Source organism: Pelophylax lessonae, assembly GCF_965119305.1.
Source record: "Pelophylax lessonae genome assembly, chromosome: 3".
In the NCBI taxonomy this organism is placed as follows: Eukaryota; Metazoa; Chordata; class Amphibia; order Anura; family Ranidae; genus Pelophylax; species Pelophylax lessonae.
In genome coordinates, this window is record NC_138770.1 from 296,884,889 (window position 1) to 296,907,219 (window position 22,331).

The 22,331-nt window shown below is 44.5% G+C and overlaps 1 protein-coding gene across 1 annotated transcript in view; it reads right to left on the bottom strand.

The window, feature by feature from the left end:
- Positions 1 to 1,487: 1,487 nt before the first annotated feature.
- CCDC50 (coiled-coil domain containing 50) overlaps positions 1,488 to 22,331 on the bottom strand; it is a 111,356-nt gene continuing 90,512 nt past the window's right edge. Inside the window, exons 9-12 of the mRNA XM_082252096.1 lie at positions 18,039 to 18,131; positions 17,310 to 17,383; positions 7,194 to 7,309; positions 1,488 to 1,762 (exon numbers count right to left, since the gene is read on the bottom strand). Coding sequence (XP_082108222.1) covers positions 1,743 to 1,762; positions 7,194 to 7,309; positions 17,310 to 17,383; positions 18,039 to 18,131 — 303 coding nt within the window. The 3' untranslated portion in view covers positions 1,488 to 1,742. The remainder of the gene's footprint in view (positions 1,763 to 7,193; positions 7,310 to 17,309; positions 17,384 to 18,038; positions 18,132 to 22,331) is intronic.

Below are 22,331 nucleotides of genomic sequence, written 5' to 3' on the forward strand. Positions count from 1 at the left end.
TTGGCAGTAATACCCAGCGAGCGACCACTGTGGTTTCTATGCAGAATTGCAGCCGCTCGGCTCTGGACCTGAAAGACTATTGCTATCACAGTTTTTTGCAGCTTCCACTGGGATAACTCAAGTATGAGCAATGCATACTTGTATTGGTTCAAGCTCGACCAATGTAACTATTCAATAAAATTCAGATCTAAACTTCAGCTTTAAATGATGAAAAGGCAGATTAAAAGAAATGAAGTTTCAAAGCAAAACTGCAGTCGCATCTATCTAGTCATCACAAACCCTAAGAGAGACATGCTTATTAAAATACATAATAAATCTCACATCAGACTGGCTCACATTGTAACATTAAGAATAAATATGAATACAAAATATAAAATACATGATATTTCTGCAGATTTACACAAAACCTGACTGCTAGGAGGATACATAAACTTAAGAGTACAAAATCAACAATAGAAAAATGGCACTTTAGATTTCGTTTTCTACCTGTACATATATTGTGCAGTTTTAATTCATAACACTGGATACGGATTCAAAAAAAGGACGTGGGATACAAAGACAAACATAATACAGCATTGACGGGAAGTGACAAGCAGTGGTTTCCTGAGGAGATACACAAGGAAATTTATGATTGTGTAAGCAAACTACAGATTTCAGGAGGAAACCAAGGCAAGCAGCTGATCCATGATTGGAAGCAATTTCTACTATAGATAATTTTCTTGCAGCTACACAAACATGCATCAATGGATATGCTGACACCAATGAACCAAGGTTACATACTTTGTCATATTCTCAGTGACTGCTAAATTCATACATTTTGTAAGGTCACGCACCAAGATCTTTAACAATGCAAAAAAGAAGACGGATATCTTAAAATGAACATGCTAATTAATCAACAATGTGCCTTCATTGGATAAATGGTGCAAATGAAAAGTATGTGCAAATTGAAGTTTACTAGCAGCAAGCAACAACCAAATTCCAGCTATTGTTTGTCTTGTGTAGGTTAAAAATTGAACAGTTAATCTGATTGGTTGCTCTAGGTAACACTTCCTGCTTTCCCTGCTTCAGTCCTTATATATGAGCTTCAAGTCACCTTTAACAGATTTATATAAAAGAGAACTCCAGTCAAATGACAATTTAGCAATGATTAAACAATTCACTAGAGTTTTTGGATGCATTCTTAGAAAAAAAAAAGTTCACCAGTAGCAGGAAATAAAGCCAATCCAAGAAAAGAGGTAGCAGTCACATACTGGAGTTAAAGCTTACAGCCTCTAACCCTACAAGAAGCCTGCATACCCAAGACTAATAAATCTACAATCATCACGGCATGGGCACTCCTGGGGATATTTTGTGCATGTTTATGTGGACTGGAGTTTTCCTTCAACCTTACTTGTATAGTTACTGATTAGTCAGTAAGCAGTCACATGAAATGACACCAACATTGGTCAACTCTTTTCACTGTGTTCTCTAGAAATGTTTCTAGCTGCATTTTTTATACAGGATATCAATATTTCAATTGGGCTTACAAAGCTATGACCAGGTCAACTGGACCAATTACTTTCCTTTGCTTTGACAATGCTGCAAAAATGTTTGTGCAATACTAACTCGGCCAGCTGCTCAGAAACCAGATAATGCTGCACAGTGTTTGTCACATGTAGGGAAGACAATGGAGGAGTACACTGCCTTGATGCTTCCAACGGTGTTCTGCAAGGTTCCATGCATCACGGTCATGGACCCACGTCTCACTGTCTGTGATGGGAGCCTAGAAAAAATAAAGTTACAGAATTTCAATAATGGCAGATTGAAAACTTCTGTATGTGTGGTTGTTGCAACTTGTAGATGCAGAAGGTGGAAGCATTGATACCACAGACTGAAAAAAGGTTTCAAAATAATGAGATTTTTGTACTTCCTGTAAAATCTATTTCTTTGAGTCCATTGCAGGGCACAAAGCCAGATACAGTTGGTTTATACTGCTGCCTACAGGAGGATTTGACAACAGCAAACATAAAAATTGTAAGCTAGCCTGCAGTATAACCCCACTTCAGCATGCCTGTTTTGTGGCACTACTAAGGGCATGAACACAAATACAGGTGAGTACAACCTGTGTTCCTAAATTAAATCCATGAAATTAATTTTACAGTATGTACAAAAAATATTTTCTTTTCTGTCTATTAAAAAAACACAGGAAATTAGATACAGTTGAGAGCTCAGACAATTGTAAGGCTATGCTGTATGTGATAGTGTGGACTCTCACTCCATCTTGGAGGCGAAGGCACTACAACATCTCTGTGTCTAACGGAGTCCAAAGCAGGACACTTAGTCATGGCGGGACCTAGAGGAAACAATTTTTTCTAAAGGACACTAGTCACAGAAATGAGTGAAATGCTCCAGGAATAGGAAGAAACAGACTACTCTAGTCACATGAAATGGCTGAAGGATCATGGCAGGGACAACATAATCTTCAGAGACAAGACTGCAGACTTGTTCAGAACCCAAACCTAAAGTCAGCCTGGAAAGAATAGAAAAGGGCAGTTCCCCCAACACCCTACACTACCACGATGGAGCAGATAAGATGAACTTCCTGCTTAATGGCAAGCAAGTTTAAGGTACACTAGGTGTGGGCCTTTTTAGAAATGGCTTGAGCTGACCCACCAGTGTTGGAACTCAGCAAGGCCCAATCTGCCCAGATCTTAAAGCAGTTTGGTAAGGTACTGTCTACAAAAACCTATAAAGCGACTCTCTTTACAAGAGTTCATCTAAGAATTCTCCAGTGGGGATGCCAGGAGGGGATACTAAGACTGAACAAAAGAACCAATGCTCTAAGATGCAGCAGGTGTGCACGAGTGGCACTGAAGATCCACGTCCTTGTCCGAATAGGGAAATGTTGGCCCTGGTCCTGGTCAACCATGTAGGTCAAGGAGTCCCTTCTGAAGGATGTACATATGCCAGGGAGAGAGTTCCTTCCAGGTGAATAGAATGAAGGTTCAGACGGGGCACATATCAAGAACATGAGTTAGCATAAGGGCTAAATCAAGGTGACTTGAGGTGGTAAGAACCCTGTCAGACTGGAGAAGGTGCAGGGTTCTGCACATGAACACAAGAGAGAAAAATAAGAGTCAACTGAAGTGGGCCCCAGAAGGAAGGGATTGGCCTGTAGGCAAATAGAGGGGCTCTATTTATCAGAATTCCACAGATGGAAACTACTTTTGGACCCACTTGGATGACCTGCACATCTGTAAGGACACCAGGTCAATGCTGGATATAGGTTTAGATGCTTGTTACTGTCACAAAAGAAGAATAAGGCTCCAGACATTTGTTCCACCCACTCTCTGAAACAGCAGTTCATCCTGCCTGAGGAGCGATTCTTTTGAAGCAATTAACCCAATCTGACAGATTGGAGTCAATGCCATGCAGAGAAGGATCACTTTGACATAGTTGGCCAGCTTGAACATGTATTGCAATATATGTAAACTATGAATCTCTGTTTATTTAAGCAAGCGTTTTGCTATGAATATGTAAGGGTTAGCATGATTAAACCCTTTTGGTATTGCAGGTTTTGTATATGTAGAAGCCACCTGAAACAGACATATTTCCATGAGTACTGCATAGTGCCTGTCAGTAATACAAAGGGCAGGGATGGTGGGTTATTCCTTGATTGAGCAATAAATTATGCTCACTGTGCTGTAAACTGGGGTCGGTAACCCTTCAATTGCAGTAATTTCACAGGTAGTTTTCTGGGCACGTGCTGCAAAGTCAGTAATTAAAGTGGTTGTAAACCTCAGGTATAAAACCTGAGCAAAGCACATAGATCTGCAGTGTTTATTTATAGCTCTCCAAAGCTTTGAGTGTCATTTCTCTCTGGTGCTTCCTTCCTTTGTTATTAACATTAATCACTTCTGAGAAGTTTTCCGGACACATGAGATAAATTTGTGTGGAGAGAAGGGAGGGGGGGGGGGGGGGTAAGCAGACAGCTTGTCTATTCATGACACAGTTGTGTGAAGGGGGAGTGTTCCTTTCCTCCAATCAGCTCTCACACTGTACCTGCAGTCTCTCTGCCCTGCTGAAAAATGAAGAAAGATTTTTTAACGAGATCTGCACTTTTGAAAGCGCGTAGAAAGGGGTAGACAGCAGATAAACAAATAAAACCTATGTCAGAGAAATTGTTTCATCTTTGTGCAGCATTTGAGGCTTTACACTGCACTCAGTAAATGTAAGGGTTTACATCCACTTTAAAGACTGAATATGGGTGAAAAGGCAGCAGCGGAGGGACAGTTCCACGTGGCAGCAAGCTGTAATATCAAGTCTGCCGTGCTAAACTGGGGGTGTAATATAAGGCAGCACCCACAATACAGATGTCTTTACCTACCAGACATAAACATTAATTTTGCAATATAGTGGCAGCTGCCTGAGAGGGGGAAACAGTTAATGACCGGATCTGTAGATACAAACCGGCAGTTTAATATTTTACACCACTGCACTGTGCCTTATGTACATATGGCCTCTGGTTACATTCCACTGACCCTGCGCTCTGTTACTTCTTACCACTAAACACTGCATTGTTTACTGCTGACCCCTGTACTCTCCATTACTTGCTCCTTACATTTGAATTTTGAACTACATGCTACTGATCCTGTCCAATGCCCTATTGACCCCATCCTGTGTTACTGGCCCCTGCCCACTGCTCTGCTGACTCCTATAATCTGCCCTAACTACTACTGACTCTTGTACATTGTCCTGCACAATACCAATCCCTGTGCACTGCCCTACAGGCTACCGACCGCTGTGCATTGCCCCACAGGCTACCAACCCCTGTGCACTGCCCTACAGGGTACTGAACCCTGAGGCACTGCCCTACAGGGTACCGAACCCTGAGGCACTGCCCTACAGGATACCGAGCCCTGTGCACTGCCCTACAGGATACCGAGCCCTGTGCACTGCCCTACAGGATACCGAGCCCTGTGCACTGCCCTACAGGATACAGAGCCCTATGCACTGCCCTACATGCTACCAACCGCTGTACACTGCCCTATATAATACCAATCCCTGTACTCGCACTGAGGCCAGCCAGGTCTGAAACTGGTCGATCAAGTAAGCTGGCAGTTGCAGTTGTTTTCATGCTTTTATGATGGACTCCTGTATCAGCTTTGTGGGGGTGACCAATTACATGAAAAATATTTGTAAATTAAAAAAAAAAAAAAAAAAAAAGTAGCTCAGGTAGATCTGTACCTCTTAAAGGTTGCCAACCTCTGCCTGTAATGACACATAGATGACTGGCTAAGGAAAGCAAGGGGCAGGACAGGGCTCATTGGGGTGAATTGCTTGTTAAATTGAAGATAAAAAAATAAATCTAAAAAATACAAATAAAAAAACTGCAAAAACGTTTCACTGTATATGTATGTCTGCTGAAGCTGGAATTACGTGAATAGTCTGTCATCTGCAGCTAACAGCAGCCCACCATCTGCATTTAACAGCAGCAACAAGTTAAAAATGCTAAAAAAATCTGTGATATTATATCTGTCAATCAACATCTCTAACATAATGCACATTCAATGCTCATGGTGTTGAGAATCGCTTGTGATTATCATGTCGTTATGTTAGATGGATGATAAGTGCTTCAGCAGTTATAGCTGCTCATTTTTTAAGAATATTTTAATCTTCCTGCAAGTGAGGCCAAAAAAGACTGAAGGATCAGGCGTATGGTCCATGTGCTGCTGTCACCATACTTGTGTGCAAGGGTGGACAGATCTCTTCATTATTATTGTAGCAGGCATTTTATCTGCATAATGAAGTTAAAGTGATACTAAACACACTCTGTTTAATTGACATGGTCCTTTGTATTTCTGTATATCGATGATGGCACTTTAATTATTTTATTAATAAAAAAAAAAAAAATCACACACACATCATCTAAGTACATATAAGGGCTTCTAGTCCTCTGCTGCTGGTCACATGTTCAAAAAAAAAATAAGCCTTTGGAATACAGAGTAAAAATAAATATTAATAAACAGTTTTAAAATAGCACACAAATATAAAATTTGAAAAAATATTTTTAATTGTGTGGAAATACCATGGTGTGGGTGGATTTCTGCCAGTCACAGGTCCTCCAGTCTGTGTCTTAGAATAAGAGGGAGGTGAAGCCTCCATTAATTTACATGTAATATAGGTATATAGTAGGGAGGGAGTGGGCTGTTATTTACCACTGTGTATACATCAACATGTGTGACTCTATAGACATGTGGGCTGCTCAAATGTGATAGGGAAGAAATGCTAAGCAAAGAAACTCCCTGAAAACTGAGCATGTGCAGAGTTGCCACCACAACTGCGAATTCCCTAGCTCAGGGATTCCCAAACTACGGCCCTGTAGCTGTTGCAAAACTACACATCCCATGAGGCATTGCAAAACTCTAACATTCACATACATGACTATTCATGATGGAAATTGTAGTTCCTGAACAACTGGAGGGCCGTAGTTTAGGAATCCCTGCCCTAGCTGAATCGGGGACATGAACTGAAGGGGGAGAAAGAGAGCAGCAGAAACAAACCAGGTTTTTTGTAGAATACAAAAAAAAAAATCTCATAGTGACGGAGTAAGTATGACCAGCATGCACCATTTATTGATAGTTTTTTATGATGTGGGTTTAGTGACACTTTAAAGGCGATATACAGCCAAAGCTGGTTTGGCTGTACCTCTTCTATGGACCACAGGAATGCAGTTTGTTCTGCACTCCTGTGACCCGTTTTCAGCAGAGAGCAGGCTGAAGTCCGCTCTCTGCTGACATCACAGAAGCCAGTCCAGGCACCATGTCATCACGGCAATGGAAGTCGGAATCCGCCAGGTGCCTGGACTGACACCCAGCTCAACCTCTCAGCGAGCCGCTGAGAGCCTGAGGCGGTTGTTCCGCCTCCTCCACAGCTCAACGCTCCAGCGAACAAGCAGGGGGGCAGAGCAGAGAGCTGCGGAACGACAGTCAGCAGCTTTCTGCTCACAGAGCTGTGAGAACTGAGCAATCGGAGCTGGTCGATCGCCTCAGTTCGCAGTGTAGAGGCGCCGGGGGACCAATGCTGCATCCACCTAGGTAAGTATAAATCTAAAAAAAAAAAAAAAAACATACATCTCTTTTAATGTTGGTGCCAAAAACCAAGAGGAGACCAAGCTTAGGCAGTGAAGTTCAAGATCATTTTCTAACGCATACCTTTATGGGAGGACTGAGACTTTGAGCTAGGACGGGGAGAGCAGTGGGGGTTACGATTTGCGTAATCATTACTGTAATCATCATTGTATTCTTCATCTGGAGGGGGAGGGAGAGGCCTGTTTGAGAAGAAATACAATGTGCATTATTTCAAGTTTACATTTGAAACAAGTATTTACAGAATAAAAATACAATACAAAATTGTGACAACAAAGAGTCTACAATAAAATATATTAATTACAAAAGATAAAGAGTGCGATTAAAAGGGATTTTCCACTTTCCCTAAGAAAGTAGGAAACTCCCTTGCACACATACAGATAATCTGTTAACTTCTTCCAGCTCAGATCCACTTATCAGCTGTTTCCAGAGCAGGGAAAAATCAGTTCTGAAACTGGCATAGCATGGAGACTCAGAACAACTTTGAATCTATTTGACAGAACACAACTGGTTGCAGTGGATTGTATGAATACACTTAAAGCATATCTAAGCCTAAGAACAAACAAGTAATAAATTCCAGCCCTTGGATGTGGTGGCTGTATTACTTTTCTTTTTACCTGGTGATCCTGACAGCAACACATGTCCTGTCCCTAGGACAACTTTCACTCACTGTATCTATAGAGCAACACTATACCTAGCCTTGGACAGAACTACACAACACATCTCTCTCCCTTCCTCCCTACACGATAGGGGGAAGGTATTCTTTAGGCCAGAGAGAGCTGGAAACTGTGCTAATAGATTTCTGTGCCCTTTGACTCTGTGGAATGTTATTCACTCACAAGAATTCTGGCAGGATCAACAGGTATTTTTGTGCTTGTCAACTAGTTGAGAACATTGGACATGCTACACACACCCCAAAAATGTGAAAAGTACACAGGACGCAAGTAGAACATACAGTTCTTGCCGGTTACCATGCTTCAGAATCAGAAGATTCCTGCCAATGCAATTTGCACTGGTCCAAATCGCCCATGCGAATGTTACTTAAACCACTTGCCACCCAGGCAAATTTTGACTTTTTTCTCCTACATGTAAAAATTAGCATTAGCATCCAAGTTCCACAATAAATACAAAACCAAATACCCATGGACGGTTTATTGAGTAACAAGCAAGCAGGAGTAAGGATGATGTGTGAACACAATCCCCTTTTGACTGTCTGCAAGTAATCAGGAGACCCAAGAAGTCATCACACAGCAAGCCCTACAGGGACAGTGTTACATTTGGGGGCGTCGTTCGGGAGTTACAGCAGTGGTTGCTACCGGCAACGACAGGATATATACCCAAGAAACGCCATGGCTTCTTATGTAAAGTGCTGGAATGTCTGTGAAGAAAGGATTAGATGTATTGTGGAAGAAGAGTAATGTCTGCATTACAGTGATTAGTGCAAGTGTGCTTTCAAGTTATTGTAAAAAAAGCAGTAACCTGGGACGCAGAAATCGGCGCGTCAGGGGCTGTGTTAGTACACGTGCTGTAGAAGAAAATGTCTGCCGTGCAGGCAGTAACAGCAGGACAGTTTCCAGCAGCACTGGGGGAGTTTGGTTGGCATGTGAACGAAATGGTGTAACTGGAGCTCAAGTAAAGACAGAAGAGGCAGATGTGCGTTTGTGAAAGGGAACACAATCTACATTGCAGTACCATTCGTGCAGACTGAGCAGCGTTATGGCAGCAGCGAAGGGGTTACTGCACCGCGCGGGAGAGAGTGCACCAAAGAGATCTGCCTAGCAGGAGGAGCCACCTCTGGAGAATCAGCTAGTCTGGGGACATGGGTGGAATCGCCGTCCGTGGGCCGTTAATCCGAATGGAGCTGAGACGTCACTTCTGCCTTTGGGTGTAGCGGATGAGAAGACGTGTGTGGAGGAGCAAGATGGCGGATGCCAGAGTGAGCCAGAGCATGGAGGCAATCCCACATGTTGGCAGGGTGCCTGCAGAGCGGACTGAGACACAGAATCCGACCCTCTTGGACACAGAAGTCCGATTGATGCCCAAGGGAAGTCTGTCATTGTGCATGTGGCCGATGCTGGAATGTATCCATGCAGCTGCGAGCGTGGGGCAATTGTGGGCACTGAGGTGCCATGTTGCTCAAGTTGAAGCAGAGCGATTGCCAGCCCAGAAGACTGTATGTGGCTATCCCCTTTGAGAGATGACAGGGAGTGCCTAGAACACAGCTGGGGCCCGGACCAGTGCTGCACACCTGCAAAACCATCTGCCAAACCTAGGAAATCTGTATTTCAGAGGTGCAATGCACACAAATCGTTAGAGCCGAACAGTGGCCACAGGGTGCATTGGTTGCAGTCGCAGCAACAAAAGGTACAGCTCTTAAAGAGGCGGGGGGGTTATGGATCCAGAAGTTGAAGTCCTCCGGTTCATCCATCCAGCGAGGAGGCAGGGATCATTGATGTGGGGTCACCTAGCTTTGAGTGCTGATATGGATCCCTGGAAGAGGGAAATCGGTGAATGGGGATCCGATGTGGGGACTGAGTGGAACTGAAGGAAGAAGTCCTTACAGTTCACTTAGTGAAGAAACCGAAGCAGCGTTCATTCGCATGAGGTGTGCGAGGAATCTCGGGTTCTGTGTGGCCTATGCCACAAGGGTCCCAGACTTATCCCCACCCTGCACCTATGTTCGGCCTTGAGCACAGAATGATTTCTTATTTCAAGCTGATCTCTAACGCGGAGACCCCGTATCCCCCGCCTGGAAGAGGAGATATGCAGAAACTTCCCAGGTTCTCTAGTTTTCAACTCATACACAGGAAGACGGCCATGGAATACGGATACGATTATCCATATGCTCTACAGGAGGTGATGGAGGAAATCAAAAGCAAGAGGGAGGCTTGGTGTGAACAAGCTGTCTGGGACTTTCTATATGTCCCCAAGCCGCATCGGAATCTGTCCAGGCCTCAGCTGTGGGAAACCTTCCTATCCATCAAGGACAATTTGAATCTGGGACAGTCAATATACATTGATCGAGTGGAAGTCAAGCATACAGACAAGAAAGGCCAAGCTTGGGCTATTAGCATCTTGAGTCCTGAAGGCAAGATTGTTCATATACCTCATCCTGACCACTACTACTAAGGTATGCAGAGTTTCTGATCTAATTCAAAGAGTTGTATGGCACAAAGAGGCTGCTGAGCCAAAGAGGCTGCAGTCGCTGTAGACCTAAGAAGATCTGAAATGAGGGGAAGCAATGCTGATTTCTATCATCTAATTATGTGCATGCAAAAATTTGGTTTTTATTATACTTGCATGTCCCCCTCAGATCTACAGTGACTCGGATCTACAGGAAATAAAGCATTGCCTGTCTTAAAAAAAAAAAAAAAAAAACCCAATATATGTATATTACTTTGTTATCTAAAGTAATGACAACACTACCTACAATGGCAGGCCAATAAACAAGCCAATAGCAGAAATTTTAAAATTGCTCTGATCTAAAGGGGGTCTACAGGTGTGATAGCTTAAGTGTTTAAATAGATACTGTATAACAAAATAAACGGGGGTCAGCAACCTGTAGTTTGGATTTACCAGTGGATCACGGCCAGGTGACTAAAAGATTGCAGTCTGGGCTTGCTGACCCATCCCAGAGCATCAAAAAGAGTGCAATGCAGAGGGACAACTTGTAAAGTTGGAGCTGTAGTAGGGAACAAGAACTGCATAAGCGGATGCCTCCTCTGTAGTGCTGGCTGCTGTCCTATGCAGAGTGATACAACTGCACTCCATCTCTTATCCCGCCTAGTGTTCTCCAGAGTGGTGCCAGCAGCAGGAAAGAAGAGATCTTCAGATCAGAGTGAAGCAATACACTGGGCATAATAGTATAGGGCTGCTTTCACACTGATGTACTGTGGTTAACCACACAGTGGGTGCAGTGCAGTGTACCTGCGGGTTTGCTGCGCTTAGCCTTAGACTTCTATTATATCCTGCGGGTTTGGTGCACTTTCTGAAAGCAGGAGTTTTGGTGCACTTTCTGAATGCAGAAGTTTTGGTGTGCTTTCAGAAAGTGCTTCACACCAGCAGGATATAATAAAAGTCTATGGCAAAGACCAGCTAACCCAGGAAAATTGCAGATGTAAAACGGCAGTACATCAGTGCAGAATGGTCCCGTTTACTTGAATGGGTAGCGATTGGCAGGCGTAGTACCCACCAAAAGCAACAGGGGGATCCATTCCTGCTGTGGCAAGTGTACACCTTTGACTGCTGCCTCAGCAGCTAAAGGAGGTAGGAATTGAGGTCGGTTAAACTGAAACTCAACCGCAGGGTTTTATTACCCCCCAACTTTAAGTGTGTACAAGCCCTAAGAGTGCCGCTTCCTCAGAAAAGAAATCTGGGTGTGTTTGTCAGGTGGTGAGGAGGTGATATGTTACCATCACCTGACTTAAACCCATAATTGTCGTGCAACACGATTGTGACACGGAAGTATGTCAATTAGAAGTGTAAATGAAATGTGAGAAGGTGACACTGTGTCCGGTGATCTTTGGCATCTCCCAGGTTGTTCAGAAAGATCTCCACCTCTATGGGCTGGGTTCACACTGGTGTGATGCCAGACAGACATTGCATGTGATTCGCTATACAGATGTAACATGACCCAGATCTTTCCCAGCCTGTCTGCAGGGAAACATAAGCATGAAGAGCTTTTAGTCCTCTGCTGCTGATTACATGTTCAAAAAAAAAAAAAAGAAACAGCCTTTGGAATACAGAGTAAATGAATAATATCAATAAACGGTTTTAAATTGTCATACATATACAGTGGGTACGGAAAGTATTCAGACCCCCTTAAATTTTTCACTCTTTGTTATATTGCAGCCATTTGCTAAAATCATTTAAGTTCATTCTTCTTCCTCATGAATGTACACATAGCACCCCATACTGACAGAAAAACACAGAATTGTTGACATTGTTGCAGATTTATTAAAAAAGAAAAACTGAAATATCACATGGTCCTAAGTATTCAGACCCTTTGCTCAGTATTTAGTAGAAGCCCCCTTTTGATCTAATACAGCCAGGAGTCTTTTTGGGAAAGATGCAACAAGTCTTTCACACCTGGATTTGGGGATCCTCTGCCATTCCTCCTTGCAGATCCTCTCCAGTTCTGTCAGGTTGGATGGTAAACGTTGGTGGACAGCCATTTTTAGGTCTCTCCAGAGATGCTCAATTGGGTTTAAGTCAGGGCTCTGGCTGGGCCATTCAAGAACAGTCACGGAGTTGTTGTGAAGCCACTCCTTCGTTATTTTAGCTGTGTGCTTAGGGTCATTGTCTTGTTGGAAGGTAAACCTTCGGCCCAGTCTGAGGTCCAGAGCACTCTGGAGAAGGTTTTTGTCCAGGATATCCCTGTACTTGGCCGCATTCATCTTTCCCTCGATTGCAACCAGTCGTCCTGTCCCTGCAGCTGAAAAACACCCCCACAGCATGATGCTGCCACCACCATGCTTCACTGTTGGGACTGTATTGGACAGGTGATGAGCAGTGCCTGGTTTTCTCCACACATACCGCTTAGAATTAAGGCCAAAAAGTTCTATTTTGGTCTCATCAGACCAGAGAATCTTATTTCTCACCATCTTGGAGTCCTTCAGGTGTTTTTTAGCAAACTCCATGCGGGCTTTCATGTGTCTTACACTGAGGAGAGGCTTCCGTCGAGCCACTCTGCCATAAAGCCCCGACTGGTGGAGGGCTGCAGTGATGGTTGACCTTCTACAACTTTCTCCCATCTCCTGACTGCATCTCTGGAGCTCAGCCACAGTGATCTTTGGGTTCTTCTTTACCTCTCTCACCAAGGCTCTTCTCCCCCGATAGCTCAGTTTGGCCGGACGGCAAGCTCTAGGAAGGGTTCTGGTCGTCCCAAACGTCTTCCATTTGAGGATTATGGAGGCCACTGTGCTCTTAGGAACCTTAAGTGCAGCAGAAATCTTTTTGTAACCTTGGCCAGATCTGTGCCTTGCCACAATTCTGTCTCTGAGCTCTTCAGGCAGTTCCTTTGACCTCATGATTCTCATTTGCTCTGACATGCATTGTGATCTGGAAGGTCTTATATAGACAGGTGTGTGGCTTTCCTAATCAAGTCCAATCAGTATAATCAAACACAGCTGGACTCAAATGAAGGTGTAGAACCATCTCAAGGATGATCAGAAGAAATGGAAAGCACCTGAGTTAAATATATGACTGTCACAGCAAAGGGTCTGAATACTTAGGACCATGTGATATTTCAGTTTTTCTTTTTTAATAAATCTGCAACAATGTCAACAATTCTGTGTTTTTCTGTCAGTATGGGGTGCTATGTGTACATTCATGAGGAAGAAGAATGAACTTAAATGATTTTAGAAAATGGCTGCAATATAACAAAGAGTGAAAAATTTAAGGGGGTCTGAATACTTTCCGTACCCACTGTATATATTTGAAATCAATTATTTATTGGCAAGAACATGATGTGGACAGATTTCTGCCAGTCACAGGCTGTGTCACACCCCTCCAGCCTGTGTCTTAGAATGACAGGGAAGTGAAGCCTCCATTAACCACTTCCAGGCCAAGGACGTCATATGACGTCCTGGGCTTTGAGTGGGGATATCTGAATGATACTTGTAGATGTAGGCATCATTCAGATATCATCTTTTGCAGCCGGCGATTCCCTTCACCATAACAACAATCATAGCAAACAGTTCAGCTTCTTGATCGTTCTTCAAGGCAGCGGGCGAGCCGGAGATGGAATCAGCTGGTGACAGAGGTTCACCATAGAGAATACCGAGGACCAGATGGTCCCCTGCAGTCTCTCGGAGGCCCAGGCGCAATGTTATGATGTCACGTCTGGCCTGGCAGCTGTAAATACTCCCGAGATCTCTGTCTTTCCTGCCTAGAGGAGAGATGTGGAGACTTATAGTCCCCACATCTCTCCATAAAGAGGACCTGCCATGCCCTATTCTTATTACAAGGGATGTTTACATTCATTGTAATAGGAATAAATAGTGATCAAAAATAAAATGTAAAAGGAAAGTGTAAAAATATGAACTCAAAAATAAAATAAACAATTATTATTATTTTTTAAGCGCCCCCATCCCCACAGAAGTGAACGCATAATTTTGTCGCGCCCACAAATGTAAACGGTGTTCAAACCACACGTGAGGTATCGTCACGAGCGTTAGAGCGAGAGCAACAATTCTAGCCCAAGGCCTCCTCTGTAACTCTAAACTGGTTAGGAGAAGTTGTAGAATTGGATGGGGCAGCTAATGGTTAATACACAGAGAGATGAGCGAAAAGATAAGGAAAGATGGCCTCAAGTGATGAAATGTTTTTTCTTTAACCTCCCTGGCGGTAATCCCAACTGTGGCTCAGGGTTAATTTTCAGTATCAAAAGTGGTAACCCCGAGCCACACTCGGTATTACCTTGTAGTGAAACTTACCTTGTCCCTACGATCCCCTGAGGTCCTCCAGCTGTGTCCTCCAACCGATACCGGTGTAATGTTAAAAAACCCTACCTCGTGAAAATTCCCTACCCTCGTCACTTCCTGTTCACATATGTCATGGAACAGCTGAGCAGCTTACCACTGCGCATGCTCACAGCTCCGAAGGGTAGCACCTACGTCATTGAACAGCTGAGTAGCTTACCAGTGCGCATGCTCAGAGCTCCGGAGGGTAGGGAATTTTCATGGGGTAGTGTTTTGTAACGTTACACCGAATCAGCTGTTGCCGCAGGTACATTAAATCATCTCCGCTGCAACATTAAATCATCTCCGCTCCTACCCCTGTGACTTCCCTGATCTCGGCTACTAAATGTAAAAGCGGCGGGTGTATGAAAATATAAATCACTGAGATCTCGGCTCGAGTTATATTTTCACAGACCAGCCACCGCTTTTACATTTAGGAGCCGAGATCAGGGAAATCACAGGGGTAGGAGCGAAGATGATTTAATGTTGCAGCAGAGATGATTTAATGTACCTGCGGCAACAGCTGATGTGGTGTAACGTTACAAAACCCTACCCCGTGAAAATTCCCTACCCTCCGGAGCTGTGAGCATGCGCAGTGGTAAGCTGCTCAGCTGTTCCATGACGTAGGTGCACAGGAAGTGACGAGAGTAGGGAATTTTCATGGGTAGGGTTTTTTCACGGAACACCGGCATCTGTCTTCCGGGTTCTCTTCCCTCCGAGTGCCACAACGCAGGGGGGCGGAACCAGGCGGGAAATTCAAAAAAATAAACAAAACATGGAATGATACATTGTAATCTGTTAGGATTACATTACTTTAACCATTCCACCTCAGTTTTGTCCCTAGTGCTTTGTCCAGTGCCCTGCCTGCACTTTTACGGATTTATTTCCTATATTTTTATTATTCATTTTTATTAATAATTTATTAATTTAATTTCATTATTTATTAATAATTTATTAATAATTTTTATTTACTTTTACTGTTTTATTCCTAAGTATTACAGGCCTAGAATATAAAACAACAGATTTCCGTACAAAACAATGTACCGCTTTGACATTCAGAAATACTGACATAATCAGACTACCAGGGAGGGTAAAGGGACAGTGCAAAAATGTAAAAAATGTAATAAAAATAAATAGATTTTTTTAAAGCGCCCCCGTCCCCTCATGCTCAAGCGCAATGGTGAACGCATATATATAGGTCAAGCCCACATATGTAAATAGTTTTGCACCACATGCGTGAGGTATCATTGTGAACGTCTGAGCGAGAGCAATAATCCTAGCACCAGACCTCCTCTGTAACTCTAAACTGGCAACCTGTAAAAAATTTTAAAGCGCCACCTATGAAGATTTTTAAGTACCGAAGTTTGGCGCCATTCCACGAGTGTGCGTAATTTCAAAGCGTGACATGTTAGGTATCAATTTACTAGACATAACATCATACAAGAAATTTGGGCTAACTTTAGTTGGGTGTTTTTTTTTAATTCATGAAACCATTTTTTTCCCCCAAAAAAGACGCGTTTGAAAAATTGCTGTGCAAATATCATGTGACAAAAAAAGTTGCAACGACCGCCATTTTATTCCCTAGGGTCTCTGCTAAAAAAAACATATACAATGTTTAGGGGTTCCTAGTAATTTTCTAGCAAAACAATTATGATTTTTACATATAGGAGAAGTGTGCCAAAATAAGCCCAGTATGGAAGTGGTTAATCAAGATGTAATATCCCACCCCCATTGTGTTTAGCTAGTTAGTGGGCATAGATAAGTAGGGAGGGAGTGGGCTGTCATTTACCACTGTGTATACGCCCACATGTGTGACTCTATAGTCACATGGGCTGCTCAGATGCGAAAAGGAGGAAATGCCCAATATAAAAATTCACTGAAAACTGAGCATGTGCAGAGTTGCCTCAACAGCTGCAAAATCCCCAGCTGAATTGGGGACATAACAGAAGGTGGAGATAGAGAGCAGCAGGATCAACCAGGTATTTTGCAGAATACAGAAAACAAGTCTCATAGTGACAGAGTATGTACAGCATGGAACCAGTTCACATATATGGGGTGCAGCGGCAGTGCGAATTCACTGCGAATTTAAAAAGAATCCTGTGCGTTTTCTGAGCACTGCGGTGCGATTCAGATGCGAATTCCAGGCTCATTTCCTTCTATAGGAACGCATCTGAACTGCACATCTAATAAGTTTTAAACAAAAATTCAACGAGGAAAAAAAAACAGAGTGGGAGTCCCCCCAAATCCATATTTCAGGTCTGATAGGGATTTTAAGGAAAACCTCATGCCAAATTATTTGTAAAAAACAGTGTGGGGGTCCCCCCCAAATCCATACCAGACCCTTATCAGAGCATGCAGGCTGGCAGGCCAGGAAAGGGGGGGGGGGGTTTACAAGTGAAATTTTGGCGTGGGGTTCCCCTTAAAATGCATACCAGATGTATGGATTGATGGGTGGGGGGGGGGGGGCGTTTTTTACAATTTTTTATTGCCGGCAATGGTAGGCTTCCTGGTGGCTTCCGGCTCCAAAAACTCACATCTGAACCATATGTAAATTGCAGCTGAACCGCTGAACAGCTGCTTTGGAACTTCGCAGTGAAAACAAAGAGAATTCACACCGGACATGTGTGAACCTAGCCTTACAATGGACAGAAAACTTTTTCTAATATGTGTTTTAATTATACACTGCACATAATACAAACAAAATTAAATGATGTTCCTATACCTGTAGGGTTTGTCACTTCTGGAGCGGTGATGTTCATCCTTTGACCGTACTCGAACGTGTTCAGGTGTATTTACCTGAAACAAAAAGCATGCATTTGCATAAGCTTGTAAATATGTGAGTTTAAACGGTAATAGTACTGTACTGTGTTCCCATTATGTATGCATTCTGATTTATTGCTATATATTTACCCCAAGTCATTTACATTGTGACCACAATGATGTAATTACAGGGTCATGACTGGGCCCGACTTCTCCTGATCATATGGCCAGTGTGCACTGTGGGAGAAACTGTCACAGGGCACAATATGCTCCCAAGAGTTCTGTCAATTTTTTTTGTTTCTTCTCTTGTCTTACTGAAAGTGAAAAAGTTGCACATTCCACAGCAAATTCCCAACTACTTTACCACAGTAATGTAAATGAGTCCAGAGGCTGCGTTTGACTTGCTTTTTGTTGTGTTTCTTTTCCAGATGGTGCAGGTTCTATTGAGGTGTGTATGGATTGCAGACAAAGCATGTCAAACATAGCCTTTTTCAACAAAAAAGGTGCATTTTGTTTTCAAACACATCCGTTTGAACAACACTGCAATCAAATGGAAAATTCTATGTTTGACAAACACCTGTCTACTAACTTCTGAAAGCTCCAATATTTTTAACAGGTACGCATTATCATGTATCGTCATCATTTCTGCTACTATCTTATAATTTCTAGAGATTTCAAGATTTACACTCACCTCCTGTTCATCTGACCTTTTCCTTTCTTTTTCACGCCCTTTAGATTTCTTATAAGATTTTTCCTCTTTTTCCATTAACCAACGGGCTATTTCCTGTTTAAAAGAAAAGAAAAAAAATTGGGATTTTTGACTTACTGTAAAATCCATTTCTCTTATGGTCATTGACGGACACAGATCCTGATCTTCTTAACCATTGGATTATACTGCCCCCTATAGGAGTAGGACACTAGGCAGAACAAAAGTCTGGCTATGCCTATGAGCAGTCCCAGGGGGTATACTCCCTCTTTCTGCTATAGGTACTCACTTTTGTTACAAGCAGTGCCAGAATAATTACAATTCCACAGAGTGGTGGGTGCTGTGTCCATCAATGAACATCAGAGAAATGAATATTACAGTAAGTCAAAAATCCCATTTTCTCTTTCGTTCATTGACGGACACAGCTCCTGATCTTCTTAACCATTGGGACGTCCAAAAGCACTGTTAAACATGAGGGGTGGGAACAGCGAAAAATAAATTCCCAAGGCTTACTATAGCCAACCAGGTAAACAGGAGCTCAACCAAAATAACTGGAGCTCACCTGAAAAAAAAAAACAAAGCACCCTCAAAGAGGACCAGGTCCTCTAAACAGCAGCCTGCTAAACCTTGCGGCCAAGGTAAGCATCAGCAGATGCCAACACATCCACTTTATAGAACTTTGTAAAAGTGTGCACCCACGACAAGGTGGCCGCCTTGCAAACCTGCGTCAGTGACGCTTGATGATGGAAGGCCCAAGAGGCACTGAGCGCCCGAGTAGAGTGCGCCTTGACAGGTAAAGGAGGAACCTGATCCCTGATGGAATAGGCCTGAATCACCGTCAGTCTGATCCATCTTGAATTGGTCGCAGAGGAAGCGGGCAACCATTTCCGAGGCCCATCTGTGAGCAAAAATAGCGAGTCCGAGTTCCTAAAAGTCTAGGTAGCTGCCAGGTACACCCTAATTGCCCAGACCACATCCAGGGCATGCAAGGCAATTTCCTTTGGATGTCTTGGTCTCGGACACAGGGAAGGCAACACAATGTCCTAATTCAAATAAAAACTAGACAACCTTTGGAAGAAACGACAGGTAGGGATGAAGAGCCACCCTCTCTCTGTGAACCACCAACTAAGGTGAACGACAGGATAACCCTGCCGATTCCGACACCCTGCAGCAGAAGTGATAGCCACCAAGAAGGACGCCTTCTGGGACAGCGTAAGCAGTGGAATCTCCCGAAGATTCTCAAAAGAGGCTTCTGGAGGACTGAGAGCAACAAATTGAGGTCCCAAGGCAGGAACGGAGACCGCACTGGAGGGGCCAGGTGCCTAACTCCCTGAAGAAAGGTATGCACCAGGGAGTATGTGGCCAAGAGCCGTTGAAAGAAGACCGCTAAAGCCGACACCTGACCCTTGATGGTACTCAAGACCAGTTTCTGCTCAATCCCACTTTAAAGGAAGGTCAAGATCCGAGCCACTGAGAAAGAGCAAGGATGAACCCCAAGAGTCTCACACCACAAAATTTTTGACTTGCACGTACAATGGTAGATCTTCCTAGAAGTTAATTTCCTAGCTTTTAACAGCGCTGGAATCACAGACTCAGACAAACCTCTATCCATCAGCAACTGGCGTTCAACAGCCAAGCCGTTAAAGCCAGCGACTGTAAAGCAGGATGGAAGATTGGTCCTTGGGACTGCAGATCCTCCCTGAGAGAAAGCTATCAAGGAATGTCGGTGACCAGCCACACTAGATCGGTGTACCAAGCCCAGCGAGGCCAATCCGGGGCCACTAAGATGACTGGAATCCCTTTTGCCTCGATCCTGCATAGAAGTCTCGGCAGAAGCTTGAGAGGAGCGAAGGCGTAATCAGACAATACTGACCCCGCGGGGCCACTAGAGCGTATGTGGCGTCCGCCAGAGGGTCCTGTGAACGAGCCACAAACCTCTGCACCTTTCTGTTGAGCCGAGAAGCCAACAGATCCACCTCGGAGATGCCCCAACAGAGATGCTACTAATAAAACACCTCCGTATGAAGGGACCACTCCCCTTGGTCCAACGCCTCCCAACTGACGAAATCCACCTGCCAGTTTTCCACCCTGGGAATGTGTACAGTGGAGAGGGCTGGAATGAACAGTTCTGCTCACCTTAGAATGCCTGCTACCTCCAGAGCCACCAGGATACTTCTTAGGCCCCCCCCCGGGTGATTGACATAAGCCACGGCCGTGGCATTGTCAAATTGAATGCACACTGGACATCCCTCAAGAAGATCCGTACAATGGTCCAGGCACAGTCTGATTGCTTGGAGTTCCAAGACATTGATCGTTAGTCTGGACTCTGCCAGTGTCCAGATCCCCTGAGCAGAATTTTTGCCAAGGGTGCCTCCCCAGCCAGGCAGGCTGGAATCCGTGGTAACCACTGTTCACTACAAGGGGAGGAAGGATTTGCCCAGCCAAAGCACCGGAGAATGAAGCCACCATATCAGGAACTCTTTCGTTCCCCGGCTCAGCTGGATCTGATTGTCCTGAGACTGCGGAGTCTTGTCCCATTTGACCAGAATCTCTCTTTGCAAAGGCCTCGTATGGAACTGTGCAAACTGAACCGCCTCGAAGGTAGACACCATCAGGCCCAGCACCCACATGCAAGTCCAGAGGGATGACATCTGCTGGACAGCAGGAGGCGAATTGCAGCCTGCAATTTCTGGAGTTTGTGCAGAGGAAGGAACACTCTGGCTAGGGCCAGTCAGACCCAGATAGTCCAGCTATGTGGACAGGAGCAGAGCAGACTTCTGAAAATTCAGAATACAGTCGAACTCCCTCAGAGTTCGTATGGGGATTTCCAGGTTTTCCACCAGAGCAATAGGTGACTCCGCTCGCAGAAGGAGGTCATCCAAGAAGCCCAGTACTGTGTTCCCCCGCTGGCGTAACATTGCTAGCACTGGGGCTAACACTTTTGTGAAGACCCACGGAGCAGAGGCGAGACCAAAGGGTAACGCCACAAACTGATAATGCTCCTCTCCCAAGGCAAAACGGAGGAAGCGCTGGTGACTGGTACATACTGGAATGTGACGGTAAGCATCCTTAATGTCGATAGAGGCAAGAAAATCCCCCTGATGCAGGGATGCCACCACTGTGCGAATGGACTCCATTCTGAACTTCTGCATCTGCACAAAGCAGTTCAGCGCCTTGAGGTCCAGGATTGAACGTACCTTGCCTTCCTTCCTGGGAACTGTAAACAGGTTTGAGTAAAAACCCTGAAAATGTTCCGAATTCGGAACCGGGAAAATCACCCCTTGAAGTAACAGGTCTTGTACTGCCCAAAACAGACCATGTAAGTGGTCTGGGGAGCAGCTCGGACAGCTTGGTCTGTCAGCCACCAGTAGGCCGCAAAGCCGCGGCCTAAATTTTTGGGCCCGATCCAGCCACGATGAGGAGCGTACCCGCAGATGATAAAACATCTGCTCCCCTAGCCCAACACCCACCGCAGGGAGCCCAAAGGACATCCCTGCCCCAGTCACTAACCCCTAGGAGGCAGGGAACCTGATCCAAAACCCCTCCTGTTGTGCAACCTGGTCAGCAGTAAGGGGAGGTTGGGGGCCAAAAGACCCACAGCTCCATTTTTAGAGGGGCTGGAAGGGAACCTGGGGGTCTGACCATCCCAGGGAGGGGCCCATGTCCACCCCGAAAGACCATCAAGGGAGAGGGGGACTCTACTTACCACACCTTGGAAACAGATAGACCACGCACTATCTTGGAATGGGGGTGCTGCGGGCCAGAGGCACGCTGCGACTCAAGTCGTGACCAGGGTTGTGGCCAGGGCTCTGCATCCTCGCGAGGCGTTTACTCGCCAGCCTCCGTCCATTGGGGCTATGTCGCGGCCCACCTAGCGCAGAGCTGAGGTTGGGTCAAGCTTGCTGGCCGGACTAGGGAGACCGTAAGAATCTAGGATATTCAGTCCGTCACCCAGTCCAGCAGTTGATTGTAGTTCTTACAGGAACAGAATTGACTGTAGTTCTCACAGGAACAGCAAAAAATTACATTAAAAAAGGAAAAAATGCTAGGACCAGAGATCCCAGCAAGGAACTAGGCCCTTACTCCTGACTAGGCAGAAAAAAACTGAAGACCTAAAGCAGGAAGTGGGAGTATACCCCTGGGACTGCCCAATAGATGTAGTCAAACGTTTTTTTCCACCTAGTGTCCTACTCCTGTAGGGGCAGGAAGATATGGAGCTGTGTCCGTTAATGAACGAAAGAGAAAACCGACCGTTAGACTCACTGGTAACTGTGTTTT